The following is a 22642-nucleotide window of genomic DNA, read 5'->3' on the forward strand; positions in this document are numbered from 1 at the left end:
GTATTTATTTATATAGATTATATTGGCTATAAAATAGAAATGTTTCTTATTAAATATTGATTACGCATAATAAATATCCTTCCTATGAAACATCACAATATCATTTCGTCACAATATCATTTCGATATCATTTCAAGCATCACAACATCATTTCGATATAGCTTATATTTTCAAAAAAAGTGAAAAACAAGTTTTGAAAGTTTTTTTTGCGATTTATTAATTTATATCACAGTGGTTAGTTTATCTGATGGGAATAAACAATCGCTGTCACTTTTTTTTTTTTGTCAATATTACTTTCGCTTGATGAATGTTACATTCCCTATGCAACTACTTTTTTTTCCCCAAGTATCATTGCGAGCAAAATATATTGCATAAAATTATATTTGATGGAAGTAAACGATTGGAATTAAACAGACAGACATGTCATATATTTATTTTTTAGCATCAGCACTTATCTATCATTTGATGAGCGTGCGATTTCTATGCGGCACTCGTTACCGAACTATCATTACAAAATCTATTGGGTAAAAGTTTCGTTATAATTCACAAGTTCATCAAAGTATAAATTATGGATTACCTTGGTCGTATTTTATGTGATACGGATGAAATACAAGTAAGTTATTTCTACCAAACCGGTTTTTTCTTCCTTGTCAGATGGAAAAATGTTGTAATTTAATTGTTAACCAACGTTCAAAGCTGTTTTCCGATTACTTGATAGCAAACTTCCTATAATTACATTTCGAAGTTCAACTTTCAATATATTTGTAATGCAAAAAAAAAGGGAAGAAAAAAGAACGACAATTTAACCTTAATCGAAACATTAATAGATGTTAGAAATAATACTTTCATAAACTTATTGAAATGCTGCTTTTATTGGCTGTTTTTTTTCTTTTCTTTAAAGTTTCATACTGCACACTAATACTAATGTATTCCAGTGCATTTCTTTATTTTAAAAAGCAAATGAAAAATCCATTTTACTGATAATACAACCAATGAATAGATAAGGAATGATTAGACGGCTGATATCTTATAACTCTTCCAGATAAGTTCTAGGTTGGTTATCTACAAAGAAACTGGACTGTATATATATACAAACATCTTCAAATTTTTGATTTTTCTTACAGTAGTTATTAGTGGAGTAACCATTACAACTGGATAAATTCCCTAAGCTTAAATTAGACAATAAGTAAAATTCCATAAGACAGTGTTTCCTTCTTCATCTATTTTCGTCCATTATAACAAAGTTTAATAATACCAGACTAAATTCCCGTTCAAAATATGATGCAGCAATAGTAGAATTGATCGATCAACAAAAGCATTTTGGCATGTTGAAAATGAAATTTCAAAATTTCCTCTCGTAATACAAAGGTTATGTCCTTACAGGTGTTCGATTATTCATTGAATAGCACTGTGCCACACACTACGAATTGTGCTCAATCATCAATCCTTGTTCTTATCCCGTTAATATTTTTGGTTACATTTAGTCCACTTGTTCTGTATGACCTCAAGAAAAGTCGACATCCTCCGTTAGAACTTTATTCGCCAACAGTTGCTCGAATAGTAAGTTTAGTTCTCGTATATATTATCCTTCTGCTACTTATCTGCATTTTAAAAAAAAAGCGAAAAAAAAATCTGATGCTATATTTTTCCGTTTAGTTTTTTCAATTTCTTTCTTTTAAAATATTTTTAAAAGCTAATAGGAGCCAGGCTCAATCACAAGACTGTTACTTAGCGGTGTTCTTTTTGAAGCTATTGCTACCACTAATGTCGTCCTATCTGCTGAATGACTAAGGTGTATGATGACATTTTTGGCTAATAGTTAGCTTGCAGCATATTACTTTATTCACTGTTTGCATTATAAATTGATATGCTGCATGTTATTTCATTTACTGTTTCCACTTTAAATCGATATATTGGAAGAATCAAACGATTTTCAATTTAGCTTTCCTTTTTTGTTTCTCATCATGGAATTGTTTCATTTAATGGCATGCAAATTTAATTTTTCATAGAACTGAAGAAATTTGTAGAGGAGATTTTTTTTTTGAGTTAATATATTTGTATAAAATAATTATATGAAGTAAACTCCGGAACTTTTACTGAGTAGACTTTAGGTCCTCTGTTTCTTGTTAGTATTGAACCGTTCAATTGCAACAGCAGTCAATCTCATAACATGGTTCCGGACACCGTCAGTGTATCAACCGTACAGTATCATGTCATGTTGCTGGCAGACAGCAACCTATTGCATATGTTTGCTGTTACTGATTGCTTATCGTAATCGTGGCTTAGTAACTTCTGGCGTTTTGTTCAACTTTTGGCTTCTTACTGCAATTTGTGCATTTCCGGAACTTAGACGTCGGGCTGCATATGCCGAAGACGTGACCGAAATTCAGGTTAGCAGTATACTGGTAGTATGATATTTATGATAAAATTATTTTCGTGATTGATATGAAATTCTGTTTTTAAATGAAAAATCAAGAACCTTTCTAGTTTACTGGTTGAAGTATCTGGATGGAAAATTAGCTTGACATTCTTTCCCTTTTTTTGTTGGGATTTTGTCCATTTATATTTTTTAGAATGGAAATGAAGTCTCAGTGAACTATGTGTTGTACATAATTTACTACGCGTTCATACTGTTCGAAGTATTATTGTCATGCTTTGCTGATAAACCAAAATATTGGATGAAAGATGTAAGCATATCTGAATCTTTTTATCGTCCTTAATCAAATATTAATCTGTTGAGAAATCTTTCCTGATACAATTTGTATCCCAAATCTTGGACTTCCATGTCTTTTAATTATCGTTTCAGAAGGAATCATTATCTTTTAGCTGTCATTTCAGGAGAAGCTTTGCCCAGAAGATAATTGTTCCTACTTGAATAAAATAACATTCAACTGGTTTCACAGCTTGGCAGCACTTGGTTTTCGCAGACCGTTAGAAGTTAATGATTTATGGCGATTGCGACTGCATGAAGAAAGTGGAAATTTGATGAAAAAGTTTGAGCGTCATTGGATACCAGCAGTTAATGGTATGTTCATAATATTTCATACTTTTCCTTGATTTGGTGTTGTGGTTGTCAAATAAATTAAGTAAATTTCAAATCTTTAAAGGAATGTGAAACGTTGTATAAGATCGAACGCTGATTTGCTACTGTAATTAGCCTAGTTTGACTCGTTGTTCATTTCCTTTCACAAATGTTATTCACATATTTTCCAGGAATTATCATGTTGAGCATTGTAGATATATGAAATGCATTATAGATTCGTGTGAACTTTGCTGTTGTCTTTATTTTATAACTTTTAAGGAATGTGGAATGTTACGAAAAAAATTGATATTAGGCCGTTAGGGATATTTTTTAAAGTAGTTCTTTGTTTTTAAATTTTATTGAGTTTAATTAATTTTAATTTTTAGCGTACTATGAAAAGAAGCAGGCATCAGGACAATCTACTTCACTTAAGGTTTCTTACTTTTCCATTCAGAAATTTATCTTCCGAATAATTTTGCTTGTGTTGTTACTTCGTAATTACCTTTCTTAAGTTGGTTTTATTTTAGAAACTTGGTCCGAAGGCACAACCATCATTACTGTGGGCGCTCGCGAAAACATATCGCTGGACCATTTTGGCTGGAGCTACGATGAAATTTGTATTTGACGTATTAAATTTCGTTAGCCCACAACTTCTCAGGTCAAATATTTATTTTGTGTTTTGCTGGAATCAAACCGATCTTTTTTTTTTGTTAATCTTAATTGGAATTTTTTTGACTTACCGTACAATATGCTTTAACGCTGAGTATATTAAGATCAGTGTTTTTTCTTTCGGGCACTTTCTGCTAAGAGAATTTGAAGCAGCTATTTGCAAAAAGCTGGTTAATGGTTGACTTTTTGACTGGAAAATTTTTTATAACCGGAGACTTTACTACTTAACCAGAAAATAAAAAGTGGAAAAACTGTGTTTAGTTTTATCTGGTAATGGAAAAATCTTGTAAATAATATAAGGGTTTACGTACTTTTCAAATGACTTGTGGTTTTTATAGTGCGTTAATCTCATATATCGAAGACATGAAACGACCACTTTGGATGGGTATTGCTATATCATTTGCCATGTTTTTGGTTGCGCTTGTCCAGTCAGTGGTTAGTTATGTATATTGAAATATTTTCCTTTTGTTGTAAAATAACTGTTTATCTTAGATGTGTCGGAAAAAAATTGTAGGTAATATCAGACTGTGACGTATCAGGGAATAGAAAAAGCTATGAAAAGATCCTGAATTAAACTAAAGAATTCTTGGAAAGGCTAGAAAGATTACTTGTCTGAATTGTTATATTAAATGGTTTGCAGATTCTGCATCAATATTTTCACAAAATGTTCATGTTGGGTATGAATGTGCGTTCTGTGCTGACAAACGCTGTGTATGTCAAAGTATGTTGTATTTCTCTTTAATTCCAATATCATTTTATTTTACGATTGATTTACTTCTAATTATCTTACAATAAAGAGAAAAGAAAATTTTGTCACTGAAAACATTTTATTCTTCCTTTTCCGTTTAAATAATCATTTGGTTTTTTTGAACTAACCGGTTATATTTAATCAAATATTCAAAATCAGTTTTAGTATAATTCTCTTTATAGGCATTAATGTTATCCAACACAGCTCGAAAAAACCGCACTGTTGGTGAGATCGTAAATTTGATGTCTGTGGATGTCCAGCGTTTTCAAGACATCGCCAGTTTTATTATGCTTTTTTGGTCTGCTCCATTTCAGGTAACTGATGTGTTAAATCACTTTTGTACGGAAATTCAATTCCTAACTTTGATTAAGGGATTGATCAATCTTCGATTAGTTTATCGTTTCGTTACTTCTGATTCCATCACTTTCTCTGTGTTTTTTTTTTCTTTTTTTAGATATTGCTGGCAGTTTACTTTCTTTGGCGATTGCTTGGAATAGCAGTTATTGCTGGTCTCACCGTACTTTTCGCTACAATTCCTTTAACTTCATATATTTCTCTAAGAATGAAAACCTGTCAGGTACGCATTTTTGAACCCATAAAATCAAAGTAGTTAAACAATTTGTTTGTGTTCCGGTAGGTCGTAAAAGAGTTTGTTTAAAATATTTGCTGTTAAATGCTTGCATTAATATCAGTTTATGCTTGAAAAATGCTGCGCCTTTTATTTATTTGGAAAAATTCTTTACCACTTATTAATATTTTTGGAATGTCATACGGAAATGATGAATTTCAGGGGAGACAAATGAAATTGCGGGATGAACGTTTGAAGTTGATGTCAGAAATTTTAAATGGGATTCGAATAATCAAATTCTATGCTTGGGAGAAAAGCATGCAAAAATTGGTTCGTTTACATTATTTCCAATATTATTGTTTTTGAATTTATTCAAAATTTAGTAGAGACAAGTACTCTTTATTGGAATTTTCAGGTTTTGGAAATTCGCGAGAAAGAGATTGCTGTGTTACGCGAAATTGCACTTTATAATGCTGCAATATCGTTGACTTGGTCATGTGCGCCATTTCTCGTTGCCATCGTCACTTTTGGCTTGTATGTGAAAATTGACCCACAACACAACCAACTTACACCTCAGGCAAGATAAATTTGACACAATAAATGATTTGGAATTCAGCCAGGATAAATAATTCTAGATTAATTCAATTCTGTCAAATAACTTCAAATGCTTTTAACTTGAGATTAACTCTGGTACGAATATATTAAATCGATCCACTCCAGATTAATAACTTGAATTTAACTCAAATCGGATAAATTAGTTCAAAAGTTGGGAGTTAAGATCATGTATCGATATGAGCCAAGAATAGTATAAATGGTTATGCTGATCATAGTGACGCTTAACTGTTACTTTTAAAATCTCAGTATGCGCTAGTTCCCTAAATATTTTAAATATTCAGGGCTAGATATAAGCTAGCCAAGCATAGAATAATCACATTTTAGCAATTGCATAAAAAAGAATTAAGTGGGTGTGTTGTAAATTTTCACACATCACTAAAATATTTTTCAATCTAGCAATTCACCAACATCTTTCGCTTTTGGTTTAAATTTAATTGCTTTGCAGGTTACATTCGTTGGCCTTTCACTTTTCAATTTGATACGTTTTCCAATGACGATCTTTCCGTTAATATTTAGTCAAGGAACACAATGCTCGGTTAGCAATGCCAGGCTGAAATCATTTCTATCCGATGATGAAATGCGTCTTTCTACAAAAGATCGATTTTCTTCAAACGGTTAGAAATTGTATATGTAGAAAATTGACTTTCAGTCGGAAAACATTTAACTGTTCCACGCTTTATCCTTTTTTTAATTCCAAATAGAGACCACTTTCAATTTTTTTAAAGTTATCATTGCAGCTGCATTGACCATTTTACTGCGTTTTCTAACTGTTATTTAACTTTGAATTTGGCGAACTAAAAACAAAAATTGGTGAATCATCCAAATATGTTGCTTAAGCTCTGCGTTATTAGTAAATTGCTAATACTTTATAGATTATGCTTTGTCGATACAGAACTGTAATTTTTCTTGGGACAATAATACAGTGATACTGAATGATATCAGTTTAAAAATCAAAAAAGGCGAGCTTGTTGCTATTGTTGGGAAAGTGGGGAGTGGGAAAAGTAGCTTGCTTTCTGCTATTCTAGGTATGTTTTGGTTCTTAATAGTTTTCTTTCTTTTTTTTTAATTCCCACTTCTGTTTGCTCCATCCAATCCATATTAAATACGAAAGAATTTCAGTCTAATATGTGAGATTTCATTTGTTTTCACAAAAACTTAAGGCGAAATGGATAAATTGAGCGGTAGTATGGATGTTGTTGGATCAATTGCTTATGCTCCACAGCAGCCATGGATCCAGAATTTGTCGTTGATGGATAATATTTTGTTTGGTACACCTTTTGATCGCCAACGTTATGAAACAGTGCTTGACTCATGTGCATTAAAACCAGATCTTGCAACATTACCAGCCGGTGATCAGACTGAAATTGGTGAAAAGGTTTAGATTTTACGTTAGATTCTGGTATATAATCCTTAATTTAAAACTATGGAAAAGTTAATCTATGTGCCGGATTCAGATGGAAAAAGTATAAAGTGAAATACATCATGTTTATTTCATTTTATTTTTAGGGCATTAATCTGAGTGGCGGTCAAAAACACCGCGTAAGTCTGGCACGTGCTGTATACGCTAATTCAGATATCGTTCTCCTGGACGATCCACTATCAGCTGTTGATGCCCACGTTGGGCGGCACACATTCACGCGTGTCATTTGTTCGTTTTTTCCGATTCTGTAGTTCTGTCATCCAATTCTTATATAGTTCTGCAAATGCTATCATTGCAGAAAAACTGAGTACAACCATTTCCAGAATACCTTTGAAATCATTTACAGAATAAATGAAACGAATCCGGAAACAGAATACATAAGTTACAAAGTCAAAAATGTGTTCTTTAAGCATCTCAAACTGGCTTATTAGCCAAGAAAACGCGGATTTTGGTAACACACGGACTACATTACCTGAAGTATTGTGATCGAATTGTCGTCATGAATGGTTGGAATTTTCGAAATTTACTTCTTTCTATCCAAATTCTATCGCTTTATTTTGTTTGACTGATGAATTAAGATTTGAAATATGTACTTTTTTTCCCGAAACTACATGAAGCTGGTATTCATAGATGGTAAAATTACGGAAGTGGGCACATTTCAAGAATTGGTTCAAGCGCAAAAACATTTCGCAGAATTTCTAGAGGAATTCCTTATGAACAAAGTAAAACAGTGCATGCAGTCCCAAGATGAAAGAGATTGTGCGTTTTATTTTAATTTCTACACTGAGAATTTCAATTTCCGCATACTGTTTTAATTCCTGCACTGAGATGTGATATTAAACTTCATCCCATTTTTAAATTCAGTCAAGTAAAGAGCCAAAAGTTCCAAATCCATCTGAACTGTTTTTCAGGAATACATGTGTCATTTTTGTTCGTCTAATGTAAAAAATGACAAATGAATAAAAAATGTGTTGAGCTCGTAATATATTTTCAGTTTCCACTTAGATCTAGATCATTAGATAAATTTGTATAAGTGGTTAAACGGTTGGTGTGGCATGAACTTTTTTCGGAAGGCTGATGCTAAATTGTGTCTAGCGTGCGTTATCGCTAGCAGCATCCTGAATGTCGTGATAGTTACGATATTTTGGATATATTTTCAGCAGAAGAAATGGAAGAACTGTTGAATGATTTGCAAGTTTTGAATCCAGAGCAACGCAAACGTTTGGAAAGTTTGAGCGTGACAAAGCAGCGCGCAGATAGCACTTCAACAACTGCATCACCTGTTGAACAAAGATCTTCGCAAGACAACATACCAGTTGGGCAACAGGTTGCTATTGTTTTCTGTAGGATTGCTTTTGGTTATTGTATTATCTGAAACTATTAGTTACTGATTGAACGTACACCCATATTACATTCCCCAGTGGTTCGTTTGACGAGACGCAGGAGCCGTCCAGTAATACGATTTCGACAAAAATTTTCTATTAGTAAATTATTCTAGGACAGTACTATCGAACAGGATGTTACAGCGAAAAGGATCAGTAGTAATTCAATAAAAAACGGAAGTGGTGGAAAGGCAGATGGTATTGCATTGTCTGCACAAATGGCTGGTAAACCGGCTATATCAAGCAATGATGAACAGTCCAAATTAATTGAAAAGGAAGGCGTTGAAGTTGGAAAGGTCTCTATTACAATCTCTGGGAAGGAAAATATTCTTGTTTTGGTAGGAAGGTGGATATAAGAAATGGTTTTTTAGTTGCGCCACATCATGCCTAAACCTGAAGTTTACGGTTTGCGTGATGAATCATTCCGTAGTATTTGTGCCGCCACTGATTCATGTTTGGAATTTGTTGAAAAGATTTTATTACCTCAAAAAGTAACTGAATTACAGATGAAAAAAATTGAAGATCAGATATTAATGAATCGAAAATCACAAATAGATTAGATTTTGAGGTTAGGTGGATAAAAATCTTCCTCAACATATTTACACAAGTTGTACTTTTATTGCAGGTGAAATTTGCAGTGTACCTTTTGTATCTTCATGCTATTGGTTATGGCATAACAGCAATCTTTATTGCTATTTATGTTCTTTCATCTGTTCTCGGTGTTTCATCCAATTTATGGTTAGCCAATTGGTCTGATCATGCCAAGAAAGCAAACGTCACAAATGTGGGTGAAGATGAGACGAACTGGCGCTTAGGAATTTACGCAATACTCGGCTTGGGACAGGGTGTGTTTTGCATGAAATCCTGAACATTTTCAAGTTTACCATATCTTCCTTGTTTCTGTTTCTTAATTTTTTCTTCCTTCTCTTTTTCGGAATCTATTCCTTGTTCTTACACAAAAACTCTAAATATCCAGCTGTCCTAACCATGAATACTTTTTCAATGAACAACTTTTCCTCCGACTAATCATTGCTTTTAGCCACAATGGTATGTATTGGTTCAATTACAATGGCATATGGAATGGTTTTTGCAAGTCGAAAATTACACGAAGGAATACTGCAAAATATTTTACATTTACCAATGGCATTTTTCGATATGACACCGCTCGGACGTATCGTTAACCGTTTTGGGAAGGTATTCTTTTTAATTATATGATGATTAGAATTTTATTAGTATATTTTACTAAATACAGTATATTGTGTTAAATACGCAATATACTAAATTTGAGGTTTATATGATTTTTTTTTTGGAGTGGGAGTCTGAGTTCAAATTCAAATTAACCACACTCGAAGTGGTGACGTTTTAATTCATACTTGGCTATGACAGTGCTTGTGCAGCTAAAAGGAAATTAGACGATCTAGTGCTCCATTTTCCCTTTGAACAGAGAATCCTTTTTGATTGTTCTTACAAAATTATTCTTCTTGTATTTGGGGTGATAGAGAAGAGCGTAGAACCGTTTCCTTTAGAATTTGCTTGTTTGCTGCCTCGAAATCTTTGAGTTTCGTGTTATGGATTTACCATACCATAATCGCTTAATATCCTTACAGTAGTGACTACTGAAGGATACCAGTATTTCATTTTTCTTGTTCTTATCACATGTTTAGTTTCAGAATTTTTAATATGTTATTCTTCGTTGCAGAATCTTATACTTTGTACCTCTTTGTCTTTGAATCGATAGGAATACATTCCGTGTCTGATAAGCAGTAGAAGTTTGGTTATTACTATAGAGTTTTCAAGGTAGACATTATTGCAGACATTGAACACTGAAATATCAAATTCGGTTGATGAGCTTCTTAATGAATGTCAGATTTTCATCGTTTTAATCCTTGTTATTTTATTTTATCTTTATTCATTATGGGTTTTTTTTTTTCTTCATTATAGTATGAGGCTGTTATTCATAGAGTACCGTTTTTAAAACACTGCAAATTAAATCCAGAATGCAAAGTTTGAAGGGATGGTATTTTAAGCACTTCAATGTGCAGGAAAGGTGAATGTGAATTTCAAATTTTCGGATTTATTCCTTGAAAATTTCAAGGATTGAAAAATTTGCTTGCTATTATGAATACCATTCAAGGATTCGGACGAAATTTTACCGTACCTTAACCGTTTTAGCGATTTCCTTGCATATAATTGCTACAAATTTATCTAAAATAAATCCCTCCCTCACAACAATGCTTTCCGGTTTCTCCTCACAGGTCCTCATAAGTCCTTATTGATATCACATTATAGTTTTATATCAGCTCTTCTGGATGCATCTTAGAGTCAAATATTAGCAAAATACATCGATTATATAAACATCCGTTTGATAAACGTTGAAACTACAAATAATCATTTGAACGGTTACGTGTAACGGTCCACTTGTTCTATTCTGAACTACAAAATGTGTTTAGATTTTTCCATCAGAGAACGTTTTCATACTGAATGTGCAGTACTTGAATCTCGTCGTTAAAAATGCTCTCGAATTCGTTTGATCAGTTTGGCACTGTGAATAAAATCCGGGATACGAAGTTTAATTTTTTCAGAAAACATACATCGTTTTGACTGGGAGAAAAAAAAAATTTTACATGATAAATAGTTAACGAATTGCGTGAATCTTCTAATTATTTTCCTCATTTTAATCTGATAGATTTCCTCTTTTTTCGTGACATTTTTTAAGTGGTACTACCTGCATGTCATTTTTAGATTGTCTTTTCTTTTGTGTCACAAGAAGTTAAGAATCGTTTTCAAAAACTTTGTTTTTGAAGAAAACTTCGAAAATTTTGTTTGTTGGTGGGACATTATTTAGTTATATAAACCTAGATTTGGGCTTTAATTTTTAATTAACTTGTTTGCTCCAAATTTTGGTCTTATATCTATATGCAGTTTGTAAATGGATCTTTTTTGATTTTTGTTCTATATGTTTTATTCATAGTAAAGAATAAATATGCGGTTTTAATAGCTAGCCAGAAGCTGTTTGATTTTACTCTGCCCGAACTTTACTGTATTATTCACAGTAAATGTGTTTAGGTTGCCGCACTCAAGTTGATTACTGTTAACCTACTGCGGCCCGGGGAATTCTGATAAATCTGAATGATCTTCTGTTAGGTGGAAATGTTAAAATTCATTCCCGAGATGGATAACCATCAATGAGATAATAGGGAAAATTGCAGGATATAGAAATAGTGGATGCTTTATTGCCGCATACATCTCATTCATTCATATCAACAGTACTTGTTGTTTTAATGACAATGGCTGTAATTGTATACGCAACACCGATGTATTCAATCGTCATACCCTTTCTTGCTGCTATTTATTTCCTTGTTCTGGTATGCTTCATCAAAAGAGATGAAAATCCTTTTTTTCTTTTTTATAGTGAGAGATGATGGTTTCCGAAATGAAGATGAAGCAAAAAAGTATTGGGAGGGAACATAAGCTTATTAAAATAACTCTACTAGTGGCACTTAAGACCTGCTTGGAAATGATTCCCTCAAGCTGCTCTTTTTTCTCTCAGCTTAACTGAAAGGTTATATTAATTAGTTGCATGCACTCGTTAGTAAAAGCATGATATAGTACTTTGTTTTCTGATTTTACAGAAGAGAAATTTAGTTTTTCGAAATGTTGTTTGAAAAGTATGATTTCCATGTGAAGCGTATTTTATCATTAGAAGGATTTTATTTTTGCTGACGATTTTAACACTATGGATTTTCATAAATTTTAGCAGTTATCGAAGATGAAACGTTCTGGTGCCATTCGAGTTATTGTTTGCATTCTTTCTATTGTTTATTGTATATCACTTTTGAGTTAATGAATGTGATGTTTATTGGTCTTTAATTCTTATCAAACTAACAGTAAAATGGAGATTTTCTCTCCAGACTTATCCTGGATCACTTTTTGTTGCACATTTTCTGCAACTGCATGTTACCGTCGTGATCATGCTTCATGTGTGTTCTGAGAATGAGGACAGAATTAGACTTCGTTTTACATAATCGTTTTAGCCAGACGTTCTGTTATTGTGGTATTCGTTCTCCTGCAAGTAGCATGACTGCATTTTCTGGTAGCATCGTGGCATTAATAAATTATCGGTGTGGGTTGGTTGAGAGCTCACAAGTTCGCATGTGTTTGCATGTTTACAGGATTTGTACGATTTCGATCAACGTTTACCATCATCAGTGATCACCTTTATTGGATGTATTCTTACCGCTTTTATTATCATGATTGTGCCGGTACTTATGACGCCACAAATTATCTTCCCCTTCGCTATGATTTCATTTCTAAATTTTATGCTAATGGTAATTTTTCAACCCATACAGCATGAAAGACGGACATATTTGATTTCAACCCAAAATAGGTTATTTATTATCGGAGCAGTGCGGTGATATTACTGTCATGTTGTTTATTTTATTTATGATGTTGTTAATACTTGCAATTTTTTCCATGCATTCTAATTACGTTTTGCAAAAAATTCTCAAGATTTCATTTATGTGGCAAATTTCGGCGTTAAGTTTACCTTTTCACTCTGATTTACGCTTATAATTAAGTTTATTAATTTGTGGATCTTCATACAATGTAATGGAACAATGTCATTAGAGTAGAAACCTTTCGTGGTCTTGTTCTTAAAAGGAAGTTAATCAATCATTTCGCCGATATGGTGTTTCATTTAAGTAATTTCCAAATCAAATTTCACAAAAGTCAACCTCCTTTGCATGCTTCGAAATGAGTATAGAAAGCTTATTTGATGCACTTGCATGTGTCTTATGTAAAGCATCATAAAAAAGACAGAATTTTCACTAAAGTTTTCGAAGTCATTTTGCCTTTGCTTTTGTTTATGCTTTTGTTTGAATTGTTGCATAGCTAAAGGTCCAAAGTAGTTCGTATGTGATCGTCCACAAAAATACTTCGAATTTTTTCCTAAGCCATTTTTCTTTTTTTTTTTTGAAGACTGAAAGAAATGACGATGATTACAAATAAGTTGCTTTATTTCATGCTTCTCTTTACTATCTTACCGATCGCTTCAAATTTATTCATTCTGACATGGAATTTATTGCATGCTTAAAATAATATGTGGCAAAAGAGCTTTCTGAATTTGGAAAGAGATAAAATGATAGTGTATCCTGAGAAATGAAAAATATGGAGTGTGAGTGAAGTTCATGCAATACTGGAGTATATTGCGAATTCCTTCGTTGTCCACGCTTGTACGCATTTATTAACGGCTTGCATGTTATCATTTTGTTCAAACTTTATCCCCATATAATTTATTTATAACTAACTTAGAAATTTAGAAACCGGGACGTATTTTATTAAACTGTAGATTTTGTTACTGAGGAAAATATACTTTTTTTAACGTATCAGATGTTAGCAATATATATCAATCATTTCCAGCGTTTTTATATTTCGACATCACGGCAACTAAAACGTTTGGAATCCGCCGCTCGATCTCCTATTTATTCACATTTTCAAGTTAGTTTTTCTTTTTTTGCGAAGCGAAAGGAAAGTTTTGACGTAGGAAGAATTGAAAGACTTTACTGTTAAGCATTTCGAAACATTGCCGATCGGCAGTATTCATAGGGGTTTTCTTATTATCAGAACTATCAAAAGGCAACTGCTAAAACACAACATTGAAATTCCGAACCATTTCTGGAAGAGAGGAAGAAACAAAGCTGTTATAATGATGAAGCAGAAAAGTGTGATCTCTCAAGATTCGGCACGTGTTCATTTTTTGGAAAGCAAATCTTCCGCTAACAGTTATCAAATTTTACTTTCTCTCCATTAAATTTATTGTGATAGTTTTCAAGGAATCAATCCAAGGATCTGCCTCAATCAGAGCATATCGATGTATGGATCGTTTTATCCATGAATCTCAGGATCGTCTTGATAAGAATATTGTTATACAATATCATTCATTAGTCGCTAACAGGTCTGACGAACTTTAATTAACATTAATAAAGGACAGTTTTCCAGATATGGTTGTGTTTTTGGACTACTTATCACAGGAACTGACGATATGTAAATTTAAAATAGATTTGAATTTCAGGTGGTTAGCAGTACGCTTAGAACTTGTCGGTAATCTTATTGTGTTCTGCTCGGCTTTATTTGCGGTATTCTATAGAGAAAGTGGTTCGGTAACGGCTGGTTTAGTTGGATTATCTGTTGCATACGCTCTTAATGTACTTTTTTGACTGATTTTATCTTGAGAATTTTTAAATTGAGTCCAGTAATGATGAAAAATTCCGTAACTGTCGTGACTTCCGATTTTGCACTCAACTCCATGAGAATAAATGATAGGATGAAAAGGTTTCATTAGAACGGAAATGATTGATCATATTTCCATAAAATTTTCATTTTAGATAACACAGACTTTAAATTGGGCCGTACGTATGGCTAGTGAATTGGAAACCAATGTTGTTGCTGTTGAGCGTCTCAGGGAATACACTGATTTACCTATTGAGGTGAGAAGTTGGTCACGTAACTTTTGCGGTTAAACTAATGTAATTCCAACAAAGCTAAGATCTCTCATTATTGGAAATGGAACGGAGTAGAACGTACAGTCATTAGGATGTACATTTCCCAAGTTTCAAGAAAACCAAAGAGAGTAATGATGGCTTATTAATATAATATATTTTCATTTTCGTTGAATTTCTAAAAAGAGAACATGTTCATTACCAAAAGTCTAGTATTAAAATTATATTGGTGAAGTTATATTAGTGAAATTATGCTTTTGAAATTGCAAAATAACGTTATTGAAATTTATACCGAGAAATGCTCATGAAATGATAATTTCTGAAGTATTACCGTTAATATATAATGAATACTTGCAGGGTTCAGCGAATAAAAATTTAATGTACACACCACCACAAGACTGGCCAGATAAAGGAGAAATTATTTTCGAGAAGTTGAAGATACAATATCGTGATAATTTGGAATTTGTTTTGAAAGGAATCAGTGCAACAATTCATCCAGCTGAAAAAGTTGGAATTGTTGGCAGAACTGGTGCAGGTCAAGTATTGCATTTGTAAACAATTCTCTATTCTACTTAGAGAATCATGCGGACATTGCACACTACCTTAACCTAAATTCCTGGATTTTTGTGCAATTACTGGAGAGCCGTATAGTTGAAAATGCCTGATTTAGAATTGAAACCGAACTCTTTTTTCTTTGAAGGAAAACAAAACAGGAAAGTATATCAGCAGCTATATAACAGTCAAGCATTATTATCTAGTGAGTAATAACAGATTCCATTTAATCAATTTATCCCTTTCAGGTAAGACTTCTCTCACACTTGCTTTGTTTCGCATTATTGAGGCAGAATCAGGTCGAATATTAATCGATGGTGTGGATATCTCGAAAATATCGCTGGATAATCTTCGCCCAAAATTAACAATTGTTCCACAGGTTTTGTCGATTGATTCAGTTTTGTCATTTAAATTCACCAAGATTAAATAATGTCTTGATCGCTCTCTCCATGTATGCTATCACTGCGTTAAGATTATCGAAAATTTCCATGTAATAATTGCGTTAAATGAAGGATCCTGTTGTGTTTTCTGGATCGTTACGCATGAATTTGGATCCATTCGGTCATTTTGATGATGCCTTATTATGGAATGCACTTCGAACAGCTCATCTGGATTCACTCGTGCATTCGTTCCCCAACAAACTGGAACATAAATTAAGTGAAGGTGGTGAAAATATTAGGTAAGAAGAATATTTCAAAGTACCTTCTTACCGGCAACTTAAGCTTATTATATTGTTATGAATATAAGCAATATATGTATATATATATTATTTAGGGATTTCATTTTCTGGGAGTGAGTTTCTAATTCTCAAGCTTTGGAGAGACTACAGCTGAATAACCAAAAAAATTGCTTGCACACCTAAAAGCTAAGCTGTTCTTGAGAATTTAGCAAACCCAGAAAAAATGAAGTGCAAAGATGTTTTACGGAGGGGATCTTTGCATTTGGAAATGAATCTAAATGCTATAGTTGAGATATTCAACATCGTTATGACACATATAATTAATATGCACACTAGTAAAAATAGTCACTATTATTTTAGTGTTGGACAGAGACAGCTGGTTTGTTTGGCTCGAGCAGTACTGCGAAAGAGTAAAATTTTGATTTTGGATGAAGCAGCAGCATCTGTTGATATGGAAACAGATGCGCTCATTCAGAAAACGATTCGTGAACAATTCTCACATTGTACTGTGCTTACAATTGCACACCGCTTACATACGGTCATGAATAGTGATAGGTTGGTTTTATGTTAATATTTTTAGTCGGAAATGATTTTTTCTTTTGATTTTAGAAATAATTAAATGTAATTGGAATCTGTTACCTTTCTTAATTGATTTCAGGGTTTTGGTACTTGAAAATGGTTGTATTCGTGAATTCGATACACCAAGAAAATTACTGGATGATCCGAATTCACTATTTCGTGCAATGATAAGAGAATCTGATTTGTTGTCCACCAAAGAACATTAAAATAACCTTCCACTTTACATATTAAAATGATAGATCTCCGACTTCTAGAACTAAGTTTGTTGGTCACACAATAAGCTACTTTGTCTGGCTTACTTATTTTTTATTACGCTAAATTGAATCCAAACAATTCTCAATAATTAAATTTGTTATCTGAAAGGACCGAAAGCCTATACATTGTTTAAGGAGTTAGGAATTTGAGGAAATCATTTGACCGTTAGGCTCATGTTGCAGTTCTGGATAATGAGATGATTTTCCAACATAACTATCATTTCAGTTTCGATTTACTTTGACTTAAAAGTACTTCTGATTTAAAATATTTTTGATTTCTTTTGCTTGTTCATGCATCAGTTTTCCCGTAGCCCAATATCATGTTTTTGTACGATATAACTGGTGATTTGTTTTTTATTTTACTTGTCATATTTATATCTGACGTGTTGATCTTCCATGCAAAGTAATTTTTTGGAATGTTTGCAAAGAAAAAGTATTTTCATAGTTCAGATCGCACCTAGAGCAAATAGATGTTGAAAGGTCGTTTATAGTCTTCGAAATAAATATAAAACATTGGACTGGTGTTAGATGTGTGGAAATTTTGGAAAAGGAGGAGTTACTGAAATAGAAGAAATGAAAGCTCGATCAGAAAAAAGGCCGAGATTTTAGATGTATGAAAAATGAAATTTAGGAGAAAGGAAGTGTCTAGGAAACGACTTGTACGGGTGTTCGTCCCCAATTTTTTTGTCGATTATTGGTTTTGCAGATGTTTGTTTCAGTTTCCAGATTGACTTATGAGAGTCAAGTGTTCCTAATACAAGTTAAATTCTCGTAATATCTCAGGATATGTCTCTATGGTATCACTGGAGGTATGGAATAACAAGTGTAGATCAGTGTAGACAAGTGTAGATGTGTAGAACAAGTGTAGATAAGTAAATAATTGTGATGAATAAAGTAACGATTACAAATTAGATAGAGAGGTGCGACAGTTAAATACAATACGCCTTTTTACATCATGAGATTGAATGATCGTAATCATGACAACAGGTGTGTGGTGAACTTCAGGCGCATACGAAATATGATGCGATTATATCATCTTTGGAAGTCTCGGCAACTCTCCTAATTGTAATAAAGGTCCACATTCGGGACTAAACTATTTTATGCAAACGAGTGATCAGAAGCTACGGCTAATTGATAATTGGCTGAAATATTTTAAAACTAATTAATAAGTTGGTTCTCTGTGACAGATTTATTTTGCAACAGGAACTCAAAGATTGGATAATGAAAGGTACATGATTGGAAATATTAATAATTTTATAAAATTTACTTGTAAAACAAAATAAAATATTTGATCGTAAGAAATGGAAGAATAAACTACCAAGTGCGACGAATGAGTGGAATGGCATGAAGCAAATATTATCAATGTTATCAATGCTAGATGATAAACTTACTGCTTTCAGATGACGATTTCCTACTTGGGAAAGATTATCAATATGAAAAAAAGGCAACCATACTGATACTGATAAGGCAAAACAATGTTAAGGACGATTAGAACACTTCGAACTTGGTGTACGATCGCCTGCTATTTTTAACGATTTTTTAGTTTCTTGAAAACTTTGAATTTATATAACGCATTTTTCTGAATGCCTTTCTTCCCATTCTTATAATTATCTTATACCTAATAATATTTGAAAAAAAAACAAGGTATCATTTTAAAATAGTATGTTAAAAATTAAATTATTAATATATCTTATGAAACTGTTATTGATCTGTTCCGTATCATCCGTATATTTATACCCAAAAATTTCATGAATAATTTTCACTCAAGCAAATCAAAGCTCAATTTTTTTTAAAAAAAAGTAAGGTTGTTATTTTTTTAAATAAGATAGCAAACGATCAAATGAGGAATCATAATCCATCATCACGGAGATGTATATTATAGATATCAAAATTCAGCAGTCATTTTCGAAAGAAGATTAAAAATGAGGAATTAAACGAAGCGTATTTGCGCACAAGAATATTTGCGCCCATTTTCTCTTCCACTTTTATCAAGTATCAATTAACTGAATGTCGAATTTGCTATATCAAATTTAGAAATTTGTGCAACTTAAATTGTTGCGAATACTATGTTCAGACTTGGAAATATTCATTGCAAATTTAAAAATTCTCACTTAATAAAATCATTTATTTCCATTAGTGCTTTTACATAATGTTATTATTACCTGATTCCAATTAGTAACATTTGACTAATTTTGTTAATTATGACATTTGATGAAATTCCCGAATGTATGAAAAATATTCCTGTATGCACTAATTCAATATTGAAGCATGTTTGGTACAATAAATTATTGCTACTTTAGGATCCTTAATCATATCACGATTTCCGAAAGATCTGGAAGAATCCACAACTAACATTATTTAAAAATTAGAAAACGGATAAAGTATCAGAGTGGATGGTTATGGATCAAAATTGCTTATCAAGAGGAAGGTTTAAATTAACCATGATATTGGTACTAGCATATTTTACTGTTTCCACAATTTTGCAATGGCTTTTTATCCTACAGTATCAATTATCAACACCACCAAAAGGCTTTTATGACAGCCAGTTTGAGGGTGTTGCTAAAGTTTTCAGGTATATTTTGTTTCAAATAAAAAATTTTCCTCATTACTAGTATTCTCTTCATGTATTTCCATTGATGAATCCAAAGTGACATTTTTACAGTAACATATACTTTTTTTTTCAAGCTTTTTAACGATTTCTTTTTCTCATCTACTTCCTCCTCATTATTAATCCTTCTTCATTAATTCTTGTTAATTTTTTTTTCATTAATTATGTTCTTTGTTAATCTGTCCTTATTCTTCTTTCTTCTTTATTAATTGTGGTTTGATTTTGCGGCGAGTAAAATCACAACTAAAATGTGGAAAATGAATGGATGGAAAAATGGAAGAAATGATTCAAATTTAAAAGCAAATTTATTTGCCAGTAGAAATGACATCCACATTTTAGGCAGAATTTTGAAATGGGTTTGGAGAGAGAAGGTGCTCATCTAACAGTCATTCAGAATGGGAAAGTTATCGTAAATTTATGGAATGGTTATTCGGATTCAGAGTCACTTCGTAAATGGAATCATAACACCAAAACAGTCCTCTTTTCTACCACAAAAGTATCTGAATATTAACTGAAATGAATCTGAAATTACGGAAATTGCATATCTCTGAGTGGTATATCATGAAATTTCATGAGAAACAGAAATAAGCTTTCGGTTAAATTTTATGAAAGCATAATTTGAACTTTTTTTCAGTCACTTCAGTAACCATCAAGCACCATTTCACCATTTTACAATGTTGGTAAGGAAACTGATTTAATATTTTTCAGTTTGAATTGAATTTTCATGAAATTTAACCAAAGTCTCATTTCCGTTTCATATGAAATTATTGAAATTTAGTGATTTCAATCATCCTACTCTTTTTTTCAGTAATCAAATGCATAATTATATATACATATATATAATGACCGAAAAATTTATTCAAATTCAAAATAATTGAAGTTAAAGTATATGTAATTTGAAAATATGTTTGTTTCATTGTAAAAGCGTTAAATGGTTGACCGTTCAAATTATGTTAAAAAAGATTTTGTTTAATTCTTAAATTACAGGCAATTGCAGCACTTTGCTTAGCGATGCAAGTTGATCGAGGTCGTCTGTCATACGATGATCTGGTAGTGAAACATTGGCCCGAATATGGACAATACGGGAAGCATATGACCACAATTGAAGATGTTCTGACTCATAAAGTTAGTTGTTCCTTTTTAGATTCTTTGCTAAAATGTAATGAAATGGACAAGAAAGAGCAAAATTTTCGAAATGAAGGCGATAAAATTTTGAAAGTTCCGAGGAGTTACCTTTTTTTCCTAGCATTTTCAACAGCTTTAGCATTCGATAGGCCTTTAAGCGTTTTCATTTGTATGACTTCTGAAATGTATCAAAAACTTGTACAGGCTGGAATTCCATATCTTGACAATATCACGATGGAAGATGTGGTAAACGGAAAAAGAATTATGCAGATAATGGAACAAGCCAAGCCTCTTTGGAAACCTGGCACTGCTACTGGGTCAACTGTCACATCTTTATAATATTTAATAAAACAATTTTTTTCCCTGAACAGGATTCTGATGCGAAATTAATTCATCCTTCCATGATTTTTGAAAATTTTTCGAATTGGTAATTCCATTTATCATTTTTTAGATATCACGCTGTGACATTTGGCTGGCTGGTTGATGGTATTTTTCGCAAAGTGGATGAGACAGGTCGTAACATTAAAACGTTCTTACAGGAAGAAATTGCTGACAAATATGGTAATCTCTCAGCTAAAATTAAATTTTTACTAGATTTAGCATCATAATTTTTGTACATCTGGAAGCTAACAATATGAAAAGCTTTTAGGTATTGACGCCACAATTGGTTTGTCAAAACAGGAATTCAAGAAGTTAGCTCGAGTAACTCAGCCTGGGTTACTTGAATACACCCGAGATGTATTGCTAGATCTGCGAGTGATTATCATGCTTGCAATGATGTATGCACAACCATCAAATTCTTTGGCCGCAAAAATTCGAATTCATCTAACGTGGCTTCCACTGAATTTTGTAAAAATTTTTCTTAAGCAACTAGCTCCTTCAAGTTTCTTAATATTCTGTAGATTTTGGAAATCCTGTAAATTTCAAACTAATTAGCAATATGTCAACATGATAAAGTCAAATAACGCTCAAAATCATGGAAGACTTTTTCAAAATCCCTACCTTTCCTTCAAGTTTTGCTTTAAAATATTCTGCTCTTTCACAATTTCTCTCTAATCAAAATAACAATTTTCTAGGACACGGTGGCAGTGAATGACCCAAACATTATTGAACTAAACATGCCAGCAACAGGAGGTGTCAGCGATGCTTATAATTTGGCAAAGCTATTTTCACTGGCAATTGATGGAACACTTCTGAGCAACAGAACACTAGCACAAATAACTCGACCAACTATGGCTAATTGGCATTTGGATCAGGTCTTCCTTTATCCCTTTGTCAAAGGTCGGGGATTCTTCTTCGAAAAGCATCCTGTCAACGAGGTAAGAAATTTCAAGATGCACATCAAATGAAAAGAGCACTTAGGGAAGGAGTACGGATTGCTTGTAGTACCGTATTCTATCACAGGGTAAATGACATGAGATATAAATCCCACAAATTGCTAATAAAACAACCAGAAAAGAAAGTTGCAATTGAGAGGAAAACACAATCATCCCGGTAGTAACAATCTTCCTACGGCTACACTTTTATTTTTACTGACAATAAAGATGTAGTTTCCTAATCTTCGATTTCCTTGATAATCTCGAGCTTTTGGAGACCACGAATTCCGATAACATCCAATATTCTCGAACTTTCATAAATACTAATATTGATACTCTAAATTAATGCTACCTTGTAGAATAGTTACTTGTTTGGACATCCGGGATATGGTTGCCAAGCACTGAATATCGATATCGACAATAAGCTTGTCATTGCATATCTATCAAATGGTCTAAAAACAGGGAGCGGTAAAATGTGCAGGACATATCAATCAATACTTCGATCTCTGTACCGATCATTATGAATGACAACATTTCTATACATATTTATAACTTCTGAAATTTAATTCAACAATACACCAATGAATATTTTGTGACTACCATCTCAG

At 32.7% G+C, this 22642-nt stretch overlaps 2 protein-coding genes across 3 annotated transcripts; both read left to right on the plus strand.

Annotated features, from left to right (window-relative positions):
- Positions 1-568: 568 nt before the first annotated feature.
- LOAG_02727 lies at positions 569-17062 on the plus strand (the record flags this gene model as incomplete). Of its 2 annotated transcripts, XM_020446108.1 has the most annotated exons (33): positions 569-613; positions 1384-1560; positions 2112-2390; positions 2574-2687; positions 2839-3025; positions 3409-3455; positions 3550-3680; positions 4030-4126; positions 4332-4412; positions 4622-4753; positions 4894-5016; positions 5230-5337; positions 5423-5584; positions 6068-6236; positions 6495-6647; positions 6783-6997; positions 7129-7270; positions 7453-7548; positions 7673-7801; positions 8203-8369; positions 8541-8720; positions 9050-9269; positions 9464-9618; positions 11634-11789; positions 13843-13920; positions 14256-14377; positions 14495-14627; positions 14808-14909; positions 15279-15456; positions 15722-15852; positions 15986-16152; positions 16513-16707; positions 16811-16937. In XM_020446108.1, 33 exons carry the CDS (start codon positions 569-571, stop codon positions 16935-16937), a joined length of 4698 nt encoding a protein of 1565 aa, XP_020303508.1. The 2 variants fall into 2 exon arrangements, with proteins under 2 accessions (XP_020303508.1, XP_020306645.1); XM_020446109.1 differs by lacking the exon at positions 11634-11789 and having other exon boundaries at positions 16811-17062.
- A 2883-nt stretch (positions 17063-19945) lies between these two features.
- On the plus strand, positions 19946-22558 carry LOAG_02728 (beta-lactamase; the record flags this gene model as incomplete). Its single annotated transcript, XM_003138265.1, has 7 exons — positions 19946-20089; positions 20581-20718; positions 20923-21035; positions 21170-21279; positions 21368-21567; positions 21795-22037; positions 22394-22558. 7 exons carry the CDS (start codon positions 19946-19948, stop codon positions 22556-22558), a joined length of 1113 nt encoding a protein of 370 aa, XP_003138313.1.
- Positions 22559-22642: the final 84 nt, after the last annotated feature.

This window comes from Loa loa (assembly GCF_000183805.2).
Source record: "Loa loa unplaced genomic scaffold supercont3.41, whole genome shotgun sequence".
Lineage (NCBI taxonomy): Eukaryota > Metazoa > Nematoda > Chromadorea > Rhabditida > Onchocercidae > Loa > Loa loa.